The 26045-nt window shown below is 54.7% G+C and overlaps 1 protein-coding gene and 1 gene segment (V, D, J or C); both read right to left on the reverse strand.

The window, feature by feature from the left end:
• LOC133629226 (M1-specific T cell receptor alpha chain-like) overlaps nt 1–26045 on the reverse strand; it is a 142636-nt gene that overhangs the window by 103993 nt on the left and 12598 nt on the right. The window contains exon 3 of the mRNA XM_062019885.1: nt 8659–8677. Within this exon, the coding sequence (XP_061875869.1) occupies nt 8659–8677 (19 nt within the window). The remainder of the gene's footprint in view (nt 1–8658; nt 8678–26045) is intronic.
• Nucleotides 24236–25522, reverse strand: LOC133629227 (Ig heavy chain V region C3-like). The segment is given in 2 exon segments: nt 24236–25041; nt 25410–25522. Coding segments are annotated over 2 exon segments (396 nt in total).

Raw genomic sequence — 26045 nt, forward strand, 5'->3', positions numbered from 1 at the left:
TAACAGCTTTCTCTGATGACCTGCTGCAGCTCCATGTTCCTGCAGAGAATGCCCAGATAGCCCAGATGTGTCTGTTACTCCAGAAAGGGAAAGGGGATGCAGACACTGCAGAGGCTCCAAGGCAGTAACACCCCTGCTTTGGGCACCGGGAAAACCGGGAGGTGCAAAGGTTTCCCCGATAAAATTGACTCGAAGCCCAAAGCACAAACGGTAAGAAATCAAATCAATATCCCGTCAAACTGGAAGCCAGGAAACATCAGGAAACACTTGTTCATTCTCTTCTTCTTTTAATAAGGACCATGGAGGGAATGTCAAGCACAACTTCACACTCCTACTGCACTGCTCTGAAAGCCTCATGCTCAAGAACATCGACCAGCTCAGGACCTGAGGAAAATCAACGCCCTGACAGTTATGTCCAGCCCGTGATGCCAAACCCTCAGACATTGTTTTCCTCTACCCATGAAAAATGTGTGTATTTTACTGTTCTAGACTAGAAAGGTGCCTTTTCCTCTGTCTCCTGCTGGAAGAGCAGAATCAGATCATCGTTACCTTTGCCTGGGGCAGCCAGACTGCAGCACAAAACACTCAGTTGTGCAGGACTGTGTTCCCACAAGGATTTAGGAATAGCTCAGTGTTATTTGGCAAAGGCAGAGTGCACTCCAACCTGCACTTCACCATACAGCCTCTCAGCTTCTCAATCCATCCTCCTGCATCATAAATGCTCTCAGCCCTTCACACACATCTCTGCTCACCAACTTTGTACTACAAGCAAGCCAAAGCTCTGCTTCCTGCACCTGCCATTGTGGGACACCACTCTCTGCTTGGCAGTTGCTGGATACAAATGCTGAGTACTCTGTCTCCTCTGGCAGTCAGTTTTTGGTCTATGCTGCTGCAGAGCTACTCCAGGGTGACTCTGGCAACACAGTAATACACTGCTCCATCCCCTTGCTTTGCTGCCTGGATCTGCAGGGTGCATCTGTTCTCAGAGCTCATCACTGATCCCTTAAAGCCAGCCTGGAAACCTTCTCCATAGACATCATCCTCCTTGTAAATCCAGTCCAGGCTGCCACGGGGCCCCTGTCGGTACCAGAACATGACGTAGCTGCTCATGCTGTCCCCACTCATGCTGCAGCTCAAGGTGGCAGCTTCTCCCTCTTGCACAGCCACATTCCTCATGTGATGCTTCAAGACCACCTGGCCAGTGACAGCTGCAGTGAGAAACAACAAGCCATGGTCACTGCAGCGTTCAGCAAAGGTCAGAGCGATGCTGGGGGGACACTGCGCTGGCACTGCACCAGGGGCAGGAACAAATCCTCTCTTTGAGCCCAGCTCACACAGAAGGGCACCAGCACATCAGGGCTCACATGGAAGGAGACACCATGTGCCCCTCCCTATCTCTCAGTCAGACAATGAACTTTTCCAGATTTTCTCATTCTGAAAGGGAAGCTTTTGCATCTGGAGGATAAACCCCTTGGCTTTCACAAGTTGGGACGGTGAGGAATTCACTCTCCTGTCTCTTGAACAGGCAAGTGGGGCTTGTCCCCTACGCTGCCCTCCTGAAACCGTCGTGGCTCACCCGCGGCTGCTCAGACACTGCGGCAAGCCGGGCACACAAACTCTCCCTCGTTCTCCTCTTCCCTCTCTCCTTCTCACTTTCTCTCGACCTCTCCTGGCTTCTCTCTCTACCCCTCTCTCTCAATCTCCTCCCTCTCTGTCGCTGTCACTACCCCAGGATCTCTGAACAGCTCTGAATGAGCACAGCAGGGACAAGGACGTCTCACAGGCAAGTGGAGCGTGTCCCCTACGCTGCCCTCCTGAAACCTTTTGTTTCAAGACGGTGTGCAGAGCCCCATGAGCAGTGTCCAGCCCCAGTGCACAGCACCAGATGACTGGCAGGTTGGTGCCTGTCTGGAAACTGGCAGTGCCAGGAAAGGAGCTCTTAGAGAAACGCCAGAATCATCTATGCTGTGCAGTGATGGCTCCTCTCTCCCTGCCTCCTTTAGAAGGGTACCGAGAAACCTCAGCATTCACTGTCTCCAAGCCACCTGCAGCCTGTGCTGGGACGCTGCCAGGAGGTTTCTGTTACAGCTCAGGGTCGTTTCCTCTCTCCGTGTGTTTGTGTTGCAATTCCTCTCTCCGTGTTGGTTGCACAGAAGTAGCGGGCAGAGTCCTGTGGGCTCAGGGCACTTAGAGACAGATATGCCTCAGACCAGGAAATGTCCCGGGACACCGTGGCTCGACCATCCACTGCCCGTCCGTATCGAATCACTGATGAAGCAGAGGAGATACGGGACACCCACTCCAGCCTGCCGCCGGGTGCCTGACGGTACCAGAACATTCCGTATCTCCCGAAGTCGAAGTCGTGTCCGCGGCAGGAGAGGAGCACGGAGTCCCCGGGCGCTCGCTGCCCTCCGCCGGCCTCCACCAGCCTCAGCTGCGCCCACACGCCTGCGGACGGACGGACGGACGGACACAGCAGGGACAAGGACATCTCACAGGCAAGGGACAGCTTGTCCCCTACGCTGCCCTCCTGAATCCTTTTCTCTCAAGATGGGCTGCAGAGCCCCATGAGCAGTGTCCAGCCCCAGTGCACAGCACCAGATGCGCACAGCACCAGATGAGTAGCGAATTCACAGCCGGACACACAGCGCTTCCCTCGCTCTCCTCCTCCCTCTCTCCTCCTCACTCGCCCTCGCCCTCTCCCGCCTTCTCTCTCTCCCTCTCCTCCTCCTCTCTCTCCATCTCCCGCCGCCCCAGCCCCGGGCTCGCCGCCCTCCCCGCCCGCCGCCTCTCACCTGCCGGCCCCAAGGCCAAGCCCAAGCCCAGCAGCCACGGCCCCAGCCCGGCCGCCATCGGCGGAACAAGGGCCCGGCGGGGCCGCACACGAGCCGCACACAAGGGCCACGGCCCCGCACGCAGCACCGGCGCGGGATGGCCCCTGCTCGCCCACAGCGCTCCTGCGCGCACCACAAGCCCCTGCCCAGCGATGCTGCCCACACAAGCAGCTGCACCCAACCACACGGGACGCTGCTGCCGCAGCTCAGCCGACCTGACAAACGGCTGCTCCCTTCAGCCTCAACAAGGCTGAGGAGGAGCCTCCTCATCCTCTGCTAGAACTGGACGGCAACTTGTACCCGGGTGGGAGATGCTCTCTTCTCCCAACTAAGTGACAGAAGAGGGGAAATGGCCACAGGTTGCACCAACGGAGGTTTAGATGAAATAGCGGGACCAATCTCTGCATTGAAGGGACTGTGAAGCTTTTGAACAGGCTGCACAAGGATGTGGTAGAATCAGCATCCCTGCGAGTATTTAACGATGTGTGGATGAGGTGCTGAGGGACATGCTTTAGTGCTCCTAAACTCCTGACTGTCAGGTTGGTGGTTGGCTTAGATCCTAAAGGTCTTTTCTAACCAAAAGCATTCTGTGATTCTATGTCTAATAACGGTTGAGGTAACATCCCAATGGCTGGAAAGATTTCCCCATGCCCTGTCCACTGCCCTGAACACGATCCTGGGCCTTGGAACGAAGTCTTATGGACACATGGCACCCAGGAAAGACTGAGTCAAACAGTGGGGCCAAATCCTGCAACAACCTCAGGGAGCCTTGGGCCAAAGAGCACAGTGCTGAGTGGGTCTGTCACATCCCCTGTCATGCACCAGCATCCAGAGAAAACCAAACAACGCTGTTAAAGACCACACTGAGAGCAACGTGGGGTGGGATCTTCAAACACTGGGATACACCTTTAGCAAAAGCCACCTGGTGAGGCAACACTGGAAGATGCTGATCAAGCTGGCCCTGCCCAATCTAAAGTTCCTCGTCCTGCACAAGGGGATAAAGTCCCTGGAGGGCATATGAAGAATAGGTTAAGGAAGCCAGACTGAGTCAGTCTTGCCTCTGGCAAAGGCAAACCCAGATGTGAGACAGCTTTTCCCAAGGACCCGGCTGCACCTGGGGGATGTGGAAAGATGAGGCACTTCAGTCCCTCCTGGGGATTAGATTTTGGGTGAGAATAGCCTATAACCTGAACTGTATGAAGTTTCTTGCTTTGGAGCCCAAAAGTCATGAGTTAAATGAACTTGACACACACATTAGAGGAAGAGCCCATAGACTAAGTCAATGAGAAATGTGTGTGTGTGTATAGAAACACCCACGGGAAAACTGCAGACTGGTGTGGTGAGAAATTGCATTGTGCATTCCTCCAGATATTATTTTGTTATTGTAACTGTTATGATTATTTCTTGTCTCCTTGTGCTGCAGAGAGAAACTCAAACCATGGTCACTGCAACGTTCAGCAAAGGTCAGAGCGATGCTGGGGGGACACTGCGCTGGGACTGGACCAGGGGCAGGAACAAATCCTCTCTTTGAGCCCAGCTCACAAAGAATGGCTGAAAAATGGAACTAGCACCAGGACATCAGGGCTCACATGGAAGGAGCCGACATGTGCCCCTCCCTATCTCTCAGTCAGACAAGGAGCTTTTCCAGCTTTTCTCATTCAGAGAGGGAAGGGTTTCCATCTGGAGGATAAAGCCCTTTGTATTTCAAAAGCTGGAAAGGTGAGGAATTGACTGTCCTGTGCCACGAAGTTTTCGGCTCTTGGCCTGAAAAACCCAGGCTCTAAGGCCTGAAACCCAGGCACAAAGCCTGAAACCCAGGCACAAAGCCTGAAACACCCAGGCACAAGGCCTGAAACCCAGGCACGAAGCCTGAAACCCAGGCAGGAAGCCTGAAACCCAGGCACGAAGGCCTGAAACCCAGGCACGAAGCCTGAAACCCAGGCAGAAAAGCCTGAAAACCCAGGCACGAAGCCTGAAACCCAGGCACAAAGCCTGAAACACCCAGGCACAAAGGCCTGACACCCAGGCACGAAGCCTGAAAAACCCAGGCACGAAGTCTGAAAAACCCAGGCACGAAGGCCTGAAACCCAGGGACGAAGGCCTGAAAAACCCAGGCACAAAAGCCTGAAACCCAGGCACAAAAGCCTGCAAAACCCAGGCACGAAGCCTGAAACCCAGGCACAAAGCCTGAAACCCAGGCACAAAAGCCTGAAACCCAGGCACGAAGCCTGAAAAACCCAGGCACGAAGCCTGAAACACCCAGGCACAAAGGCCTGAAACCCAGGCACGAAGCCTGAAACACCCAGGCACGAAGCCTGAAAAACCCAGGCACAAAAGCCTGAAAAACCCAGGCACGAAGCCTGAAACCCAGGCACGAAGCCTGAAAAACCCAGGCACGAAGCCTGAAAAACCCAGGCACGAAGGCCTGAAACACCCAGGCACGAAGGCCTGAAACCCAGGCACGAAGCCTGAAACCCAGGCACGAAGGCCTGAAAAACCCAGGCACGAAGCCTGAAACGCAGGCACAAGGCCTGAAACCCAGGCACAAAAGCCTGAAAAACCCAGGCACGAAGCCTGAAACCCAGGCAGGAAGGCCTGAAAAACCCAGGCACGAAGCCTGAAACCCAGGCATGAAGGCCTGAAAAACCCAGGCAAGAAGCCTGAAACCCAGGCACGAAGCCTGAAACCCAGGCACAAAAGCCTGGAAAACCCAGGCACGAAGCCTACTTCATGCGGCGATCAACCCAGGGTCCGATTCTCAGCTGGGTGGGAGGAAATCAGTCCTACTCAATGTGAGTGATAGCAGAAATCTTCTTTATTGAGAGCAGGCTCTAACTTATATACACAGCAGCTTCAAAGCTAGCTCAGCAACAGCAGCTAATAGATTACATTCTTATGCTCATTCTACTTGCGGTTTCTGCGATAAGCAAGCTCCCTCGCATTTTCCCATCTTGTTTTTTCCCTGTAGTTGTTTTCCACCTTGAGCTGTTACCTCGTTAGCTGAAAACAGCCCGACCTTGAAGGAAGAGAAAGCGGCCTGCTGTCTGCGTGACAGCAACTGCTTTAACCATGGCTCTGACTCTGGTCTTGATTGTGCATTAAATTCATATAACTAGAACTCAGATTGCCTTGCCCCATCAGGCCTAACATTATACCCTGGGATCTGTGTCCATTCTCCCTTAACCACTCCTCCACAAATCCCCCGTTTTGTTTTTGCACGATCAAGACTGAGTCAGTCAATTTAGGCACTGCCTTCATAATACAACTATATACTATTCTAAACATTACAAGCAAAAGCAAAATAACCAAAATCCATCTTAACCCTTCTTTGATTAACATAGTCAACCAAGGTGACAACCCCCCCAAAGCTGATTGAAGCCAGTCATCAAAAGGGTTATAACCCACCATAATATTCTTAGCATGAACCTTTAAATATGTCAAAGCTTTGTGAATAGATTCACTATGATCAGAAAGATTAAAACAACACATGCCTTCAAAGTCTTGGCATCCGTGCCCTTGTGCCAATAGCAAAAAATCAATAGCAGCACGATCTTGCAATAAGGCATGTCTAAGGCTTTTCTGGTCTGCTAGCAATTTTCCAATAACATCAGTAGTAACATTAGCTTGCTGCTCCGACCAACACACTAATTTTTCTAACTGCCTTAAGGCCTGGGCTGCAGCCAACCCAGGTACAAATGCTGAAGCAAATACATTCGCCGTAATGGACCACAATTGTACTTTACCATCACAATCTCCTTTTAGGTTGTGGGTGTTTCTTGTTTTCTGTAACTTGGTAATTTTTAACCAGTCCTGCTGTCGAGGAGCAAACAAAGTTAGTTTCCCTAAATAACATGGTTTCTAGATCTCTCTCTTGATCTACAGTAAATGCCTCCTCCTGAGCAATGAGGATATCATGCATACAATGATACACAAGTGCATGTCTAATACTACTTACATCACTAATCAAGCCTTCTAATGTCATTGAGGTTTGGTTACTTTCTTTGCTAAGCCAGCATCCTAATTTGCATAGCTGAGTCAATAAAGCAGATACTCCTACACCTGGAGCAAATATACTAGTTGCTATTATTGTTGAGGGAGACCAAAGGTAACATGGTCATCACATTCGCCAGTAAATGCATGCACAAATTGTTTTGGACAATGATGTTTCTAAATCATTGTGTGATTAGGCATCAAGAGCGTCAGTTGTCCCAAACTGCGTGGTCCCCTTTGTAATCTCGAGGGTATTCCAGGCCATGCCTGGTCCCCACAGATCAGAAAAATTCCCTTTGGTAACTGTACAGGCACAAGACTAGACCTGGGTCTTTTTGGTGAAGTATAATTGCACCGAGATGTTGTGTTCTTATACACGCCCAGGATGGGATCCACATTCTGTCCCAAATGTTTTGGTATTGCTGGTAAAATTAAACATAACACAAAAATCCATCTTTATAGATCCCAATAATTCTAACTCCTGTGGCTCTGTTGTCATTATTGGCAACCATGAAATGATCAAATCCCAGCTGTCAACTTTGCCATTACCCTTAACTAAGGGATTTGGTTTTAATGCATTTGGTGTAGGCCATTGTGCCACATCTGATGGAACCCCCATCAAACAGGTAGAAAAAGGATAATCTGGAGTGGCCATTGATAAACATATTGTAGACTGATTGATTGCTTTGGCCAGTGTAAGCCACATGTTTTGTTTGGGTTGTTGAAATTGCCCAAAACCATTTACCACAATCATTTGAAGCATCAACAGTATGACAAAATCCTTTTTTTTTTTTTTTTTTTTTTTTACTCCTGACAAAAAAAATCCTTCACCAATGAGTCTAAAACACAAACCACCTTTTAACTTCTCAATGTCAAAATGTTCTGTTCCTGACACCTAAAACACCTTAGAAAGTTTCCACTGTAAGAAAACCAGTATTCATCATCACATTTACAGCAAAATGCATAACATCACGACCAGCAGTTTTTACACTCGTTGAGGCAAGGGATTGAGGATGGAAAGGACGAGCCCAGCGGTCCGTGAGGGCTGATGTCAGCGCGATGTGTGTGGGGGGGCTCCGGAGACACCGACCGGGCGCGGGAAGCGGCTGCGCAGCGGCGGCTGCAGATGGAAGGGGCAGGGGGGTCTGGCTCACTCCGTGCCGGCCCCGGCGCCGGCGGCGCAGCCGCTGTTACTCTCTCCCGTGTTTTCTTGGTCTCCCCTCACATGCCCGATGGTGCCCAGCCTAACACGGAGTCGCGCTCCCCCACTCTCCTCTGATCATCCTGCGCTGCATCCCCGCCCGACTCTGCCCGCTCGGCATTGCCCTGCGAGTCGTCCCAGGGGTAACTCGGCGGGTTGGGCTCTGAATGGGAAGCAGCTCTCCCGCGGGGGCTCTCTCCCTTCACCTCTCTGACTTTGTAAAAACTCTTGTGTAAAGAAGAACTTTTTTTTTCCTTTTTTTTTTTCCTCTCAGCACGCCCCGCTCAGCGCCGGGCGGCACCGGGCTGGCTTTTAGCGGCGACAGGCTGTGTTTCCATGGTCTCTTGTCGCTCCAGTTTCTTTAATACTTCCTGCAGGAACCTGTCCGTTCCCTTGTCTGTCTCCTTCAGCCTCGGCGCAACAGTCAACGCCTGGGCTGCAGCCATGGCCACACGCTGTTCTGCTTGCATTTCTTTTAAAGTATTCACCACGTCTCTCCAAACGAGACCTAAATTTTTACTGATCTTACTGTTGTCCTTATCACCACCAATAGTGGCTTCCCAGAGAAGGTTTCCAATTTCTCGCCACTCACCAGAAAAGGGAGGTGAGATATAATTAGTCCCAATACCAAACAGTCCAGCTGTTGGCTCGGCTACAGTCTCAGGCACATCAAGCCGCTGAGTTACAGCAGCGGTCAAATCCTTTTCCAACTTATACTTTTTCAAACAGTTAATTACTTCTCTCCATGGTTTCATCAGTTTCCGAGCAGTCTTATCTTCGTCTATAACCAAGTCCCAAAGACAAGTCCCATATGCTCTCCACTCCTCCTCATCAAAATATTTCTCAGAGTCCTTAAAAAAGCCTTTACAATTACCATGTACAAGTAGACCAGACAAATCGGTCAGTTTTAAGTCCACCCCCTGCTTTTCTAAAAAGCGATGTAAAAGTGAGAGTGCTGCCTCCTTATCCATGTTGCCGGCTCCTCGTCTCACCACAACCTGTAGTCACTCCCCCGGGTACAGCGACCTCTGCTTGGGGTCCGGCAGGCTTCCTCCGACCACTGCCTCTGCCTCCGGATTTTCAAGTCTCACCTCCCCGCAGGCAGGCTCCTTACCCGGTAACACCCAGTGATGTCCCTGTTCGGGCGTCATATGTCGCGAAGTTTTCGGCTCTTGGCCTGAAAAACGCAGGCTCAAAGCCTGAAACCCAGGCACGAAGCCTGAAAAACCCAGGCACGAAGCCTGAAACCCAGGCACGAAGCCTGAAAACCCAGGCACAAAGGCGTGAAACCCAGGCACAAAAGCCTGAAAAACCCAGGAACGAAGCCTGAAAAACCCAGGCACGAAGGCCTGAAACCCAGGCACAAAAGCCTGAAAACGCAGGCACGAAGGCCTGAAACCCAGGCACGAAGTCCTGAAACCCAGGCACAAAAGCCTGAAAACCCAGGCACGAAGCCTGAAACCCAGGCACGAAGGCCTGAAACCCAGGCACGAAGCCTGAAACCCAGGCACAAAAGCCTGAAAACCCAGGCACGAAGCCTGAAACCCAGGCAAAAGACCTGAAAAACCCAGGCACGAAGCCTGAAACCCAGGCACGAAGGTCTGAAAAACCCAGGCACGAAGCCTGAAACCCAGGCACAAAGCCTGAAACCCAGGCACGAAGCCTGAAAAACCCAGGCACGAAGCCTGAAACCCAGGCACGAAGCCTGAAAAACCCATGTACGAAGCCTGAAAATCCCAGGCACGAAGGCCTGAAACCCAGGCAAAAGACCTGAAAAACCCAGGCACGAAGCCTGAAACCCAGGCACAAAAGCCTGAAAAACCCAGGCACAAAGCTTGAAACCCAGGCACAAAGCCTGAAACCCAGGCACGAAGGCCTGAAAAACCCAGGCACGAAGGCCTGAAAAACCCAGGCACGAAGCCTGAAACCCAGGCACAAAAGCCTGAAAACGCAGGCACGAAGCCTGAAACGCAGGCACAAAAGCCTGAAAAACGCAGGCACGAAGCCTGAAACCCAGGCACGAAGGCCTAAAAAACCCAGGCACGAAGGCCTGAAACCCAGGCACAAAAGCCTGAAAAACCCAGGCACGAAGCCTGAAACCCAGGCACAAAAGCCTGAAAAACCCAGGCACGAAGGCCTGAGAAACCCAGGCACGAAGCCTGAAAAACCCAGGCACGAAGGCCTGAGAAACCCAGGCACGAAGCCTGAAACCCAGGCACAAAGCCTGAAACCCAGGCACGAAGCCTGAAAAACCCAGGCACGAAGCCTGAAAAACCCATGTACGAAGCCTGAAAATCCCAGGCACGAAGGCCTGAAACCCAGGCACGAAGCCTGAAACCCAGGCACGAAGGCCTGAAACCCAGGCACGAAGGCCTGAAACCCAGGCACGAAGGCCTGAAAAACCCAGGCACGAAGCCTGAAACCCAGGCACAAAAGCCTGAAAAACGCAGGCACGAAGCCTGAAACCCAGGCACGAAGGCCTAAAAAACCCAGGCACGAAGGCCTGAAACCCAGGCACGAAGGCCTGAAAAACCCAGGCACGAAGGCCTAAAAAACCCAGGCACGAAGGCCTGAAACCCAGGCACGAAGGCCTGAAACCCAGGCACAAAAGCCTGAAAACGCAGGCACGAAGCCTGAAACCCAGGCACGAAGGCCTGAAACCCAGGCACAAAAGCCTGAAAACCCAGGCACGAAGCTTGAAACCCAGGCACAAAAGCCTGAAAAACGCAGGCACGAAGCCTGAAACCCAGGCACGAAGGCCTAAAAAACCCAGGCACGAAGGCCTGAAACCCAGGCACGAAGGCCTGAAAAACCCAGGCACGAAGGCCTGAAACCCAGGCACAAAAGCCTGAAAAACCCAGGCACGAAGCCTGAAACCCAGGCACAAAAGCCTGAAAAACCCAGGCACGAAGGCCTGAGAAACCCAGGCACGAAGCCTGAAACCCAGGCACAAAGCCTGAAACCCAGGCACGAAGCCTGAAAAACCCAGGCACAAAGGCCTGAAACCCAGGCACAAAAGCCTGAAAAACACAGGCACAAAGCCTGAAAACCCAGGCACGAAGCCTGAAACCCAGGCACGAAGCCTGAAACCCAGGCACGAAGCCTGAAAAACCCAGGCACGAAGCCTGAAAAACCCATGTACGAAGCCTGAAAATCCCAGGCACGAAGCCTGAAACCCAGGCACGAAGGCCTGAAAAACTCCGGCACGAAGGTTGAAAAACCCGGGCACAAAGGCCTGAAACCCAGGCACAAAAGCCTGAAACCCAGGCACGAAGGCCTGAAAAACCCAGGCACGAAGGCCTGAAACCCAGGCACAAAAGCCTGACAACCCAGGCACGAAGCCTGAAACCCAGGCACGAAGGCCTGAAAAACCCAGGCACGAAGCCTGAAAAAACCAGGCACAAAGGCCTGAAACCCAGGCACAAAAGCCTGAAAAACCCAGGCACAAAGCTTGAAACCCAGGCACAAAGCCTGAAACCCAGGCACGAAGGCCTGAAAAACCCAGGCACGAAGGCCTGAAACCCAGGCACAAAAGCCTGAAAACGCAGGCACGAAGCCTGAAACCCAGGCACGAAGGCCTAAAAAACCCAGGCACGAAGGCCTGAAACCCAGGCACGAAGGCCTGAAAAACCCAGGCACGAAGGCCTGAAACCCAGGCACAAAAGCCTGAAAAACCCAGGCACGAAGCCTGAAACCCAGGCACAAAAGCCTGAAAAACCCAGGCACGAAGGCCTGAGAAACCCAGGCACGAAGGCCTGAAAAACCCAGGCACAAAGCCTGAAACCCAGGCACGAAGCCTGAAAAACCCAGGCACGAAGGCCTGAGAAAACCAGGCACGAAGCCTGAAACCCAGGCACAAAGCCTGAAACCCAGGCACGAAGCCTGAAAAACCCAGGCACGAAGCCTGAAAAACCTATGTACGAAGCCTGAAAATCCCAGGCACGAAGGCCTGAAACCCAGGCACGAAGCCTGAAACCCAGGCACGAAGGCCTGAAACCCAGGCACGAAGGTCTGAAAAACCCAGGCACGAAGCCTGAAACCCAGGCACAAAAGCCTGAAAAACGCAGGCACGAAGCCTGAAACCCAGGCACGAAGGCCTAAAAAACCCAGGCACGAAGGCCTGAAACCCAGGCACGAAGCCTGAAACCCAGGCACGAAGGCCTGAAAAACCCAGGCACGAAGGCCTGAAACCCAGGCACAAAAGCCTGAAAACGCAGGCACGAAGCCTGAAACCCAGGCACGAAGGCCTGAAACCCAGGCACAAAAGCCTGAAAACCCAGGCACGAAGCTTGAAACCCAGGCACAAAAGCCTGAAAAACGCAGGCACGAAGCCTGAAACCCAGGCACGAAGGCCTAAAAAACCCAGGCACGAAGGCCTGAAACCCAGGCACGAAGGCCTGAAAAACCCAGGCACGAAGGCCTGAAACCCAGGCACAAAAGCCTGAAAAACCCAGGCACGAAGCCTGAAACCCAGGCACAAAAGCCTGAAAAACCCAGGCACGAAGGCCTGAAAACCCAGGCACGAAGCCTGAAACCCAGGCACAAAGCCTGAAACCCAGGCACGAAGCCTGAAAAACCCAGGCACAAAGGCCTGAAACCCAGGCACAAAAGCCTGAAAAACACAGGCACAAAGCCTGAAAACCCAGGCACGAAGCCTGAAACCCAGGCACGAAGGCCTGAAACCCAGGCACGAAGCCTGAAAAACCCAGGCACGAAGCCTGAAAAACCCATGTACGAAGCCTGAAAATCCCAGGCACGAAGGCCTGAAACCCAGGCACGAAGCCTGAAACCCAGGCACGAAGGCCTGAAACCCAGGCACGAAGGCCTGAAAAACCCAGGCACGAAGCCTGAAACCCAGGCACAAGGCCTGAAACCCAGGCACGAAGGCCTGAAAAACTCCGGCACGAAGGTTGAAAAACCCGGGCACAAAGGCCTGAAACCCAGGCACAAAAGCCTGAAACCCAGGCACGAAGGCCTGAAAAACCCAGGCACGAAGGCCTGAAACCCAGGCACAAAAGCCTGACAACCCAGGCACGAAGCCTGAAACCCAGGCACGAAGGCCTGAAAAACCCAGGCACGAAGCCTGAAAAAACCAGGCACAAAGGCCTGAAACCCAGGCACAAAAGCCTGAAAAACCCAGGCACAAACCTTGAAACCCAGGCATGAAGGTCTGAAAAACCCAGGCACGAAGGCCTGAAACCCAGGCACAAACCCTGAAACCCAGGCACGAAGCCTGAAACCCAGGCACGAAGCCTGAAACCCAGGCACAAAAGCCTGAAAACCCAGGCACGAAGCCTGAAACCCAGGCACGAAGCCTGAAACCCAGGCAAAAGACCTGAAAAACCCAGGCACGAAGCCTGAAACCCAGGCACGAAGGCCTAAAAAACCCAGGCACAAAGCCTGAAACCCAGGCACAAAGCCTGAAACCCAGGCACGAAGCCTGAAAAACCCAGGCACGAAGCCTGAAAAACCCATGTACGAAGCCTGAAAATCCAAGGCACGAAGCCTGAAACCCAGGCACGAAGCCTGAAACCCAGGCACAAAAGCCTGAAAAACCCAGGCACGAAGCCTGAAACCCAGGCACAAAGCTTGAAACCCAGGCACGAAGGCCTGAAAAACCCAGGCACGAAGCCTGAAACCCAGGCACAAAGCTTGAAACCCAGGCACGAAGCCTGAAAAACCCAGGCACGAAGCCTGAAAAACCCAGGCACGACGCCTACTTCATGCGGCGATCAACCCAGGGTCCGATTCTCAGCTGGGTGGGAAGAAATCAGTCCTACTCAATGTGAGTGATAGCAGAAATCTTCTTCATTGAGAGCAGGCTCTAACTTATATACACAGCAGCTTCAAAGCTAGCTCAGCAACAGCAGCTAATAGATTACATTCTTATGCTCATCCTACTTGCGGTTTCTGCGATAAGCAAGCTCCCTCACATTTTCCCATCTTGTTTTTTCCCCGTAGTTGTTTTCCACCTTGAGCTGTTAGCTCGTTAGCTGAAAACAGCCCGACCTTGAAGGAAGAGAAAGCGGCCTGCTGTCTGTGTGACAGCAACTGCTTTAACCATGGCTCTGACTCTGGTCTTCATTGTGCATTAAATTCATATAACTAGAACTCAGATTGCCTTGCCCTGTCGGGCCTAACATTATACCCTGGGGTCCATGTCCATTCTCCCTTAACCACTCCTCAACAGTCCTGTCCCTTTGAACAGCTCTGAATGAGCACAGCAGGGACAAGGACGTCTCACAGACAAGGGACAGCTTGTCCCCTACGCTGCCCTCCTAAATCCTGCTCTTTCAAGATGGGCTGCAGTGCCCCATGAGCAGTGTCCAGCCCCAGTGCACAGCACCAGATGAGTGACAGGTTGGTGCCTGTCTGGAAACTGGCAGTGCCAGGAAAGAGCTCTTGCAGAAAGGTCAGAAAAATCTGTGGTGTGCAGAGATGGCTCCTCTATCCCTTTCCTTCAGAAGGGTACTGAGCCCCCTCAGCATTCACTGTCTCCAAGCCACCTGCAGCCTGTGCTGGGACGCTGCCAGGAGGTTTCTGTTACAGCTCACATACAATTCCTGTCTCCGTGTGTGTTGCACAGAAGTAGCGGGCAGAGTCCTGTGGGCTCAGGGTACTTAGAGACAGAGATGTCTCAGACCGGGAATTGTCCCGGGACACCGTGGCTCGACCATCCACTGCCCGTCCGTATCGAATAGTTGATGAACCAGAGGTGATAAGGGACACCCACTCCAGCCTGCCGCCGAGTGCCTGACGGTACCACCACATAATGTACGTTCCGAAGTCGAAGCCGTGTCCGCGGCAGGAGAGGAGCACGGAGTCCCCGGGCGCTCGCTGCCCTCCGCCGGCCTCCACCAGCCTCAGCTGCGCCCACACGCCTGCGGACGGACGGACGGACGGACGGACGGAGAGCGCGGGCACCGGGCACGGCGCGCCCACGGCCCGAGGACGGGCACCCGCCGCCCCAACGCCCCCCACCCGGCCCGGACACAGCCGCCACCCCGCTCTGGCCGCCAAAGCCCCGCGCCCGGGACAATGCCCCGCCGGCCCTCGTCGGGGCTCAGCCGCGGCTGCTCCCGCACTGGGGCAAGCCGGACACACAGCGCTTCCCTCGCTCTCCTCCTCCCTCTCTCCTCCTCCCTCGCCCTCGCCCTCTCCCGCCTTCTCTCTCTCCCTCTCCTCCTCCTCTCTCTCCAGCTCCCGCCGCCCCAGCCCCGGGCTCGCCGCCCTCCCCGCCCGCCGCCTCTCACCTGCCGGCCCCAAGGCCAAGCCCAAGCCCAGCAGCCACGGCCCCAGCCCGGCCGCCATCGGCGGAACAAGGGCCCGGCGGGGCCGCACACGAGCCGAGCGGAGCCGAGCTCGGGCCCGCCGCTGCCCGCCCCGTCGCCTCGGCCCCTCGCCGCCACAGCGCCCGCGCCTCTGCCCGAAGCCCGCACGGCCGCCCCGGCCCGGCCCGGCCCCCCGCACCAAACGCCCCTCCGAGCACCCACATGGCCGCCGCCCCGCAAGGGGCGGGACAAGGGCCGTGGCATCCTGGGCTGTGTTACACACGGCGCTGCCAGCATGTCAAGCCACATCATCCTTCTCTTCAGCCCTCATCCAGCTTCTTATCTCCAAGTTCTGTGTGACTCTTGCTTGCCTCAGCTGCCTAACCAAATACATCAAAGACTGAAAACCAAACTAGTTGCAATAATACACTGCAGGTCACACTGGAAGGAAAATGGATCCATCTTCTAACTCCAATCAAGCCAAACCTTAGGACCTCACTCCATCATTGTCAAACCTGCTTCGTGTGCATTCCATTCCTGCACCCAGATCACTTAGAAAAACACTGAAGAGCAGCAGCGCTAAAATTGAGCCCCGGGGAACCCAAATGGTGACTGGTCACCAGTCTGAGGTACCTGTGCTACTGTGACCCTGAACTTGTGCCATCAACCAGCTGCTCGCCCCAAACATTGTGGACTTCTCTGGCTGTGTGCTGGACATTTTGACCAGTGAGATCCTCTGAGAGACGCTGTCAGAAGCTTTGCTGAAATGTGCAGAAGCCCACATAGACTGGCTTCCTTTAGTCAACTGGATGGAAAACCTTGTCCCAAAAGGACAGGAAGCTGCTTAAGCAGGACTTTCCCCTCCAGAACCCGTGCTGGTTAGAACCAGCAACTGCAATGTCCCTCAAATGTCTTTCAGTAACTCCCAGAATAACTGTCTCCTTTTTACCAGGCACAAGGGAGACCAACAGGCTCCTGTAAGTACCACACTCTTCCTCTTTCCTTTCCTTGAAAGCTGGGATGACATTTACCAGCTTCCACTCACCTGGTACCTTTACAGACTCCCAAGACAATGGAAAATAGCAGAGAGAGGTCCTGTGCTAACACTCACAGCTCTCTCAGTGCTCTGGGACCAATCTCAGGGGCTCTATAGATTTACATGTGCCCAGCTAAAGGAACACCTGTGGTGCACACTGAAGGTGACTCACTGGCTGGGAACAGCCCTGAGGCCCCCAGCAATCTCCTGCCCAGCAGCCCCTGCCTCCTGTGCCGGGCCACAGCAGCTTTGTGTTGAAACTCAGATGGATTTTTGGTCTCTGTGCAAACAGCACACAAGTACCTGGCAGAGTCCTGGATGTGCAAGGCACTGAGAGCCAGAGTTACCTCAGGCTGGGGCTGCTCGCCTGGAAAGCTCATGCTCAGGAGAGGACCCGAGGCTTCTGCTGCACAGCAACGGCACCACAAACGTGTCCTTGCAGCCAGGAAGGCTGATGGTGTCTGGGGCTGCAGGAGGCAAAGCATTGCCTGCAGCTCAGGGATATGATGCTTCCCATCAGCCTCACCAGCACTTATACATACCCAAAGGTTGGGTGCTGAGAGGATGGGGCCAGTGTTGGTTGTGTGGTGGCCAGTGCCAGGACAAGGGGTAACAGGCACAGGTTGGAACATGGGAAGTTCCACTGGCATGAGAGAGAAACTCCTTTGGTGCTGAGGTGAGGGAGCCCTGGCCCAGGCTGCCCAGGGAGGGTGTACAGTCCCTTCTCAGGTTTCCAAACCTGTCTAGATGTGTTCCCATGTGACCTGATCAAGGGGAACCTGCTTTAGCAGGGGATTGAGTTGGGTGAACTCTAGAAGGTCCTTCCAATCTGCACCATTCTGGGATTCAGAGATCCTGTGTGAGCTCAGCACTGGTCAGGTCACCCCTGGGCTCCCTGGTCCTCTTCATGCTCCACAGGACAGGAGACACTGGGGCATACAGGAGAGAGGCCAGTGAAGGCCAAGGAGCTGATAATGAGGCTGGAACACCTCTGACATGAGGCAAAGGCTGAGAGAGCTGGGACTCACTCCCCTGGACAAGAAAAGGCTCAGGGGGGAATTTCATCAATATATAGAAACATGTGAAGAGAGGGTGCAGGGAAACAGGTTCAAGGTCTTTCAGGTGGAGCTCAGGCAGAGGACAAGAGACATTGAACACAAACTGACAGGTTTGTAGGTGATGTATATGGGTGAAGGCAAAGGCAGAGTGCACTCTAACCTGAACTTCTAACCTACAGCCTCTCAACTTCACATGATACAACCCCCTGCATCATAAATGCTCTCAGCCCCTCACACACATCTCTGCACACCAACTTTTGCTACAAGCAAGTCAAAGCTCTGCTTCCTGCACCTGCCATTGTGGGACAGCACCCTCTGCTTGGCAGCTGCTGGAGACACATGCTGAGCACTCTGTCTCCTCTGGCAGTCAGTTTTTGGTCCATGCTGCTGCAGAGCTACTCCAGGGTGACACTGGCAGCACAGTAATACACTGCTCCATCCCCTTGCTTTGCTGCCTGGATCTGCAGGGTGCATCTGTTCTCAGAGCTCAACACTGATCCCTTAAAGCCACTCTGGAAACCTTCTCCATAGGCATCAGCCTCCTTGTAAATCCAGTCCAGGCTGCCACGGGGCCCCTGTCGGTACCAGAACATGACGTAGCTGCTCATGCTGTCCCCACTCATGCTGCAGCTCAAGGTGGCAGCTTCTCCCTCTTGCACAGCCACGTTCCTCACGTGTTGCTTCAAGACCACCTGGCCAGTGAGAGCTGCAGTGAGAAACAACAAGCCATGGTCACTGCAGCGTTCAGCAAAGGTCAGAGCGATGCTGGGGAGACACTGCGCTGGCACTGGACCAGGGGCTGGAACAAATCCTCTCTTTGAGCCCAGCTCACACAGAAGGTCTGAGAAATAGAGCTGGCACCAGCACATCAGGGCTCACATGGAAGGAGACACCATGTGTCTCTCCCTATTTCTCAGTCAGACAAGGAGCTTTTCCTGATTTTCCCATTCAGAGAGGCAAGGTTTTACATCTGGAGGATAAACCCCTTGGCTTTCCCAGGATGGGATAGTGAGGAATGCACTCTGCTGTCCCTTGAACAGGCAAGTGGTGCTTGTCCCCTACGCTGCCCTCCTGAGTCCTGTTCTTTCAAGATGGGCTGCAGAGCCCCATGAGCAGTGTCCAGCCCCAGTGCACAGCACCAGATGAGCACAGCACCAGATGAGTAGCGAATTCACGGACACCACACCGCAAGGGGCGGGACAAGGGCCACGGCCCCGCACGCAGCACCGGCGCGGGATGGCCCCTGCTCGCCCACAGCGCTCCTGCGCGCACCACAAGCCCCTGCCCAGCGATGCTGCCCACACAAGCAGCTGCACCCAACCACACGGGACGCTGCTGCCGCAGCTCACCCGACGGGACAAACGGCTGCTCCCTTCAGCCTGAACAAGGCTCAGAAGGAACCTCCTCATCCTCTGCTAGAACTGGACGGCAACTTGTACCCGGGTGGGAGATGCTCTCTTCTCCCAGCTAAGTGACAGCAGAGGGGAAATGGCCACAGGTTGCACCAACGGAGGTTTAGATTAAATAGCGGGACCAATCTCTGCATTGAAGGGACTGTGAAGCTTTTGAACAGGCTGCACAAGGATGTGGTAGAATCAGCATCCCTGGGAGTATTTAACGCTGTGTGGATGAAGTGCTGAGGGACACGCTTTAGTGCTCCTAAACTCCTGACTGTCAGGTTGGTGGTTGGCTTAGATCCTAAAGGTCTTTTCTAACCAAAAGCATTCTGTGATTCTATGTCTAATAACGGTTGAGGTAACACCCCAATGGCTGGAAAGATTTCCCCATGCCCTGTCCACTGCCCTGAGCACGGTCCTGGGCCTTGGAACACAAGTCTTATGGACACATGGCACCCAGGAAAGACTGAGTCAAACAATGGGGCTAAATCCTGCAACAACCTCAGGGAGCCTCGGGCCAAAGAGCACAGTGCTGAGTGGGTCTGTGACATCCCCTGTCATGCACCAGCATCCAGGAAAACCAAACAACGCTGTTAAAGACCACACTGAGAGCAACGTGGGGTGGGATCTTCAAACACTGGGATACACCTTTAGCAAAAGCCACCTGGTGAGGCAACACTGGAAGATGCTGATCAAACTGGTCCTGCCCAATCTAAAGTTCCTCTTCCCGTACAAGGGGATAAAGTCCCTGGAGGGCATATGTAGAATACCACCTCTCCTGGTATCTCTCTCTACCACTCTCTCTCCATCTCCTACTGCCCCAGGATCCCTGTCCTTTCAAGAACTCAAGGACCAACCTGCACCTGGGGGTTGTGGAAAGATGAGGCACTTCAGTCCCCCCTCGGGATTAGATTGTGGGTGAGAATAGCCTATAACCTGAACTGTATGAAGTTCCTTGCTTTGGAGCCCAAAACTAATGAATTCAATGCACTTGACACACACATTAGAGGGAGAGCCCATAGACTAAGGCAATGAGAAATGTGTGTGTGTGTGTATAGAAACACCCACGGGAAAGCTGCAGACTGGTGTGGTGAGAAATTGCATTGTGCATTCCTCCAGATATTATTTTGTTATTGTAACTGTTATGATTATTTCTTGTCTCCTTGTGCTGCAGAGAGAAACTCAAACCATGGTCACTGCAACATTCAGCAAAGGTCAGAGCGATGCTGGGGGGACACTGCGCTGGCACTGGACCAGAGGCAGGAACAAATCCTCTCCTTGAGCCCAGCTCACAAAGAATGGCTGAAAAATGGAACTAGCACCAGGACATCAGGGCTCACATGGAAGGAGTCGACATGTGCCCCTCCCTCTTTTTTCAGTCAATGAGCTTTTCCTGATTTTCCCATTCAGAGAGGCAAGGTTTTACATCTGGAGGATAAACCCCTTGGCTTTCCCAGGATGGGATAGTGAGGAATGCACTCTGCTGCCCCTTGAACAGGCAAGTGGGGCTTGTCCCCTACGCTGCCCTCCTGAATCCTGTTCTTTCAAGATGGGCTGCAGAGCCCCATGAGCAGTGTCCAGCCCCAGTGCACAGCACCAGATGAGTGGCAGGTTGGAAACAGGCAGTGCCAGGAATGGAGTTCTTGCAGAAAGGTCAGAAAAACCTGTAGTGTGCAGTGATGGCTCCTCTATCCCTTTCCTTCAGAAGGGTACTGAGCCCCCTCAGCAATCACTGTCTCCAAGCCACCTGCAGCCTGTGCTGGGACGCTGCCAGGAGGTTTCTGTTACAGCTCAGATGCAGTTTTTATCCCCGTGGTGCAGCACAGAAGTAGCGGGCAGAGTCCTGTGGGCTCAGGGCACTTAGAGACAGAGATGTCTCAGACCGGGAATTGTCCCGGGCCACCGTGGCTCGACCATCCACTGCCCGTCCGTATCGAGTCACTGATGAATCAGGAGAGATGACGGACACCCACTCCAGCCTGCCGCCGGGTGCCTGACGGTACCACCACATAGAGTACGTCCCGAAGTCGAAGCCGTGTCCGCGGCAGGAGAGGAGCACGGAGTCCCCGGGCGCTCGCTGCCCTCCGCCGGCCTCCACCAGCCTCAGCTTCGCCCACACGCCTGCGGACGGACGGACGGACGGACGGAGAGCGCGGGCACCGGGCACGGCGCGCCCACGGCCCGAGGACGGGCACCCGCCGCCCCAGCGCCCCCCGCCCGGCCCGGACACAGCCGCCACCCCGCTCTGGCCGCCAAAGCCCCGCGCCCGGGACAATGCCCCGCCGGCCCTCGTCGGGGCTCAGCCGCGGCTGCTCCCGCACTGGGGCAAGCCGGACACACAGCGCTTCCCTCGCTCTCCTCCTCCCTCTCTCCTCCTCACTCGCCCTCGCCCTCTCCCGCCTTCCCTCTCTCCCTCTCCTCCTCCTCTCTCTCCATCTCCCGCCGCCCCAGCCCCGGGCTCGCCGCCCTCCCCGCCCGCCGCCTCTCACCTGCCGGCCCCAAGGCCAAGCCCAAGCCCAGCAGCCACGGCCCCAGCCCGGCCGCCATCGGCGGAACAAGGGCCCGGCGGGGCCGCACACGAGCCGCACACAAGGGCCACGGCCCCGCACGCAGCACCGGCGCGGGATGGCCCCTGCTCGCCCACAGCGCTCCTGCGCGCACCACAAGCCCCTGCCCAGCGATGCTGCCCACACAAGCAGCTGCACCCAACCACACGGGACGCTGCTGCCGCAGCTCACCCGACGTGACAAACGGCTGCTCCTTTCAGCCTGAACAAGGCTCAGAAGGAACCTCCTCATCCTCTGCTAGAACTGGACGGCAACTTGTACCCGGGTGGGAGATGCTCTCTTCTCCCAGCTAAGTGACAGAAGAGGGGAAATGGCCACAGGTTGCACCAACGGAGGTTTGGATTAAATAGCGGGACCAATCTCTGCATTGAAGGGACTGTGAAGCTTTTGAACAGGCTGCACAAGGATGTGGTAGAATCAGCATCCCTGCGAGTCTTTAACGATGTGTGGATGAGGTGCTGAGGGACATGCTTTAGTGCTCCTAAACTCCTGACTGTCAGGTTGGTGGTTGGCTTAGATCCTAAAGGTCTTTTCTAACCAAAAGCATTCTGTGATTCTATGTCTAATAACGGTTGAGGTAACACCCCAATGGCTGGAAAGATTTCCCCATGCTTTGTCCACTGCCCTGAACACGATCCTGGGCCTTGGAACACAAGTCTTATGGACACATGGCACCCAGGAAAGACTGAGTCAAACAGTGGGGCCAAATCCTGCAACAACCTCAGGGATCCTTGGGCCAAAGAGCACAGTGCTGAGTGGGTCTGTCACATCCCCTGTCATGCACCAGCATCCAGGAAAACCAAACAACGCTGTTAAAGACCTCACTGAGAGCAACATGGGGTGGGATCTTCAAACACTGGGATACACCTTTAGCCAAAGTCATCTGGTGAGGCAACACTGGAAGATGCTGATCAAGCTGGCCCTGCCCAATCTAAAGTTCCTCTTCCCGTACAAGGGGATAAAGTCCCTGGAGGGCATATGAAGAATAGGTTAAGGAAGCCAGTCTGGGTCAGTCTTGCCTCTGGCAAAGGCAAATACAGATATGAGACGGCTTTTCCCAAAGACACGGCTGCACCTGGGGGATGTGGAAAGATGAGGCACTTCAGTCCCTCCTGGGGATTAGATTGTGGGTGAGAATAGCCTATAACCTGAACTGTATGAAGTTCCTTGCTTTGGAGCCCAAAAGTCATGAGTTAAATAAACTTGATACACACATTAGAGGGAGAGTCCATAGACTAAGGCAATGAGAAATGTGTGTGTGTGTGTTTAGAAATCCCAACGGGAAAACTGCAGACTGGTGTGGTGAGAAATTGCATTGTGCATTCCTCCAGATATTATTTTGTTATTGTAACTGTTATGATTATTTCTTGTCTCCTTGTGCTGCAGAGAGAAACTCAAACCATGGTCACTGCAGCGTTCAGCAAAGGTCAGAGCGATGCTGGGGGGACACTGCGCTGGCACTGGACCGGGGGCAGGAACAAATCCTCTCTTTGAGCCCAGCTCACGAAGAATGGCTGAAAAATGGAACTAGCACCAGGACATCAGGGCTCACATGGAAGGAGCCGACATGTGCCTCTCCCTATCTCTCAGTCAGACAAGGAGCTTTTCCAGCTTTTCTCATTCAGAGAGGGAAGGGTTTCCATCTGGAGGATAAAACCCCGTTGTATTTCAAAAGCTGGAATGGTGAGGAATTGACTGTCCTGTGCCGCGAAGTTTTCGGCTCTTGGCCTGAAAAAACCAGGCTCAAAGCCTGAAAAACCCAGGCACAAGGCCTGAAACCCAGGCACGAAACCTGAAACCCAGGCACAATAGCCTGAAACCCAGGCTCGAAGCCTGAAAAACCCAGGCACAAGGCCTGAAACCCAGGCACGAAACCTGAAACCCAGGCACGAAGCCTGAAACCCAGGCACAAGGCCTGAAACCCAGGCACAAGGCCTGAAACCCAGGCACAAGGCCTGAAAAACCAAGGCACGAAGCCTGAAACCCAGGCACGAAGCCTGAAACAAAGGCACAAGGCCTGAAACCCAGGCACAAGGCCTGAAACCCAGGCTCGAAGCCTGAAAAACCCAGGCACAAGGCCTGAAACCCAGGCACGAAACCTGAAACCCAGGCACGAAGCCTGAAACCCAGGCACAAGGCCTGAAACCCAGGCACAAGGCCTGAAACCCAGGCACGAAGCCTGAAACCCAGGCACGAAGCCTGAAACAAAGGCACAAGGCCTGAAACCCAGGCACGAAGCCTGAAAAACCCAGGCACGAAGCCTGAAACCCAGGCACGAAGCCTGAAAAACCCAGGCACGAAGCCTGAAACACCCAGGCACGAAGGCCTGAAACCCAGGCACGAAGCCTGAAAAACCCAGGCACGAAGGCCTGAAACCCAGGCACGAAGGCCTGAAAAACCCAGGCACGAAGCCTGAAACCCAGGCACGAAGGCCTGAAACCCAGGCACAAAAGCCTGAAAAACCCAGGCACGAAGCCTGAAACCCAGGCACAAAAGCCTGAAAAACCCAGGCACGAAGCCTACTTCATGCGGCGATCAACCCAGGGTCCGATTCTCAGCTGGGTGGGAAGAAATCAGTCCTATTCAATGTGAGTGATAGCAGAAATCTTCTTTATTGAGAGCAGGCTCTAACTTATATACACAGCAGCTTCAAAGCTAGCTCAGCAACAGCAGCTAATAGATTACATTTTCATGTTCATCCTACTTGCGGTTTCTGCGATAAGCAAGCTCCCTCACATTTTCCCATCTTCTTTTTTCCCTGTAGTTGTTTTCCACCTTGGGCTGTTAGCTCGTTAGCTGAAAACAGCCCGACCTTGAAGGAAGAGAAAGCGGCCTGCTGTCTGCGTGACAGCAACTGCTTTAACCATGGCTCTGACTCTGGTCTTGATTGTGCATTAAATTCATATAACTGGAACTCAGATTGCCTTGCCCCATCGGGCCTAACATTATACCCCGGGGTCCATGTCCATTCTCCCTTAACCACTCCTTGACAGTCCTGTCCCTTTGAACAGCTCTGAATGAGCACAGCAGGGACAAGGACGTCTCACAGGCAAGGGACAGCTTGTCCCCTACGCTGCCCTCCTAAATCCTGCTCTTTCAAGATGGGCTGCAGTGCCCCATGAGCAGTGTCCAGCCCCAGTGCACAGCACCAGATGAGTGGCAGGTTGGTGCCTGTCGGGAAATTGGCACTGCCAGGAAAGGAGCTCTTAGAGAAACGCCAGAATCATCTATGCTGTGCAGCGATGGCTCCTCTCTACCCGCCTCATTTAGAAAGGTACCGAGAAACCTCAGCATTCACTGTCTCCAAGCCACCTGCAGCCTGTGCTGGGACGCTGCCAGGAGGTTTCTGTTACAGCTCAGATGCAATTCCTGTCTCCGTGGGCGTTGCACAGAAGTAGCGGGCAGAGTCCTGTGGGCTCAGGGCACTTAGAGACAGAGATGTCTCAGACCGGGAATCGTCCCGGGACACCGTGGCTCGACCATCCACTGCCCGTCCGTATCGAATCACTGATGAATCAGGGTAGATAAGGGACACCCACTCCAGGCTGCCGCCGGGTGCCTGACGGTACCAGAACATTCCGTAACTCCCGAAGTTGAAGCCGTGTCCGCGGCAGGAGAGGAGCACGGAGTCCCCGGGCGCTCGCTGCCCTCCGCCGGCCTCCACCAGCCTCAGCTGCGCCCACACGCCTGCGGACGGACGGACGGACGGACGGAGAGCGCGGGCACCGGGCACGGCGCGCCCACGGCCCGAGGACGGGCACCCGCCGCCCCAGCGCCCCCCGCCCGGCCCGGACACAGCCGCCACCCCGCTCTGGCCGCCAAAGCCCCGCGCCCGGGACAATGCCCCGCCGGCCCTCGTCGGGGCTCAGCCGCGGCTGCTCCCGCACTGGGGCAAGCCGGACACACAGCGCTTCCCTCGCTCTCCTCCTCCCTCTCTCCTCCTCACTCGCCCTCGCCCTCTCCCGCCTTCTCTCTCTCCCTCTCCTCCTCCTCTCTCTCCAGCTCCCGCCGCCCCAGCCCCGGGCTCGCCGCCCTCCCCGCCCGCCGCCTCTCACCTGCCGGCCCCAAGGCCAAGCCCAAGCCCAGCAGCCACGGCCCCAGCCCGGCCGCCATCGGCGGAACAAGGGCCCGGCGGGGCCGCACACGAGCCGAGCGGAGCCGAGCTCGGGCCCGCCGCTGCCCGCCCCGTCGCCTCGGCCCCTCGCCGCCACAGCGCCCGCGCCTCTGCCCGAAGCCCGCACGGCCGCCCCGGCCCGGCCCGGCCCCCCGCACCAAACGCCCCTCCGAGCACCCACACGGCCGCCGCACCGCAAGGGGCGGGACAAGGGCCGTGGCATCCTGGGCTGTGTTAGACACGGCGCTGCCAGCATGCCAAGCCACATCATCCTTCCCTCACAACTGCGGTCTCAGCACTCTGCATCTTCTTATCTCTGTACAGCTCCACGGTCTGGGTAACTCTTACATGGTTGTCTCAGTGGCCTGAGCAGAGTGTTGCTCCTGTGTCACGGCGAGAGCTGAGCAGAGGGACAGCCTGGAAGCAGCCCAGGAAGATGGACGAGACTGCTGTGTCCTTGCTCAGCTCTCTGACTGATGACAGTACAAGAAATACTCTGGTTCTTACTTTACCACAGAAAGAAAAGCATTGTGTTAAAAGTATTCTCTGTGAGATCCTCTATAAAGTACAGAAACGA

This window comes from Colius striatus, unplaced genomic scaffold (genome assembly GCF_028858725.1).
Source record: "Colius striatus isolate bColStr4 unplaced genomic scaffold, bColStr4.1.hap1 scaffold_34, whole genome shotgun sequence".
NCBI classification, from domain to species: domain Eukaryota; kingdom Metazoa; phylum Chordata; class Aves; order Coliiformes; family Coliidae; genus Colius; species Colius striatus.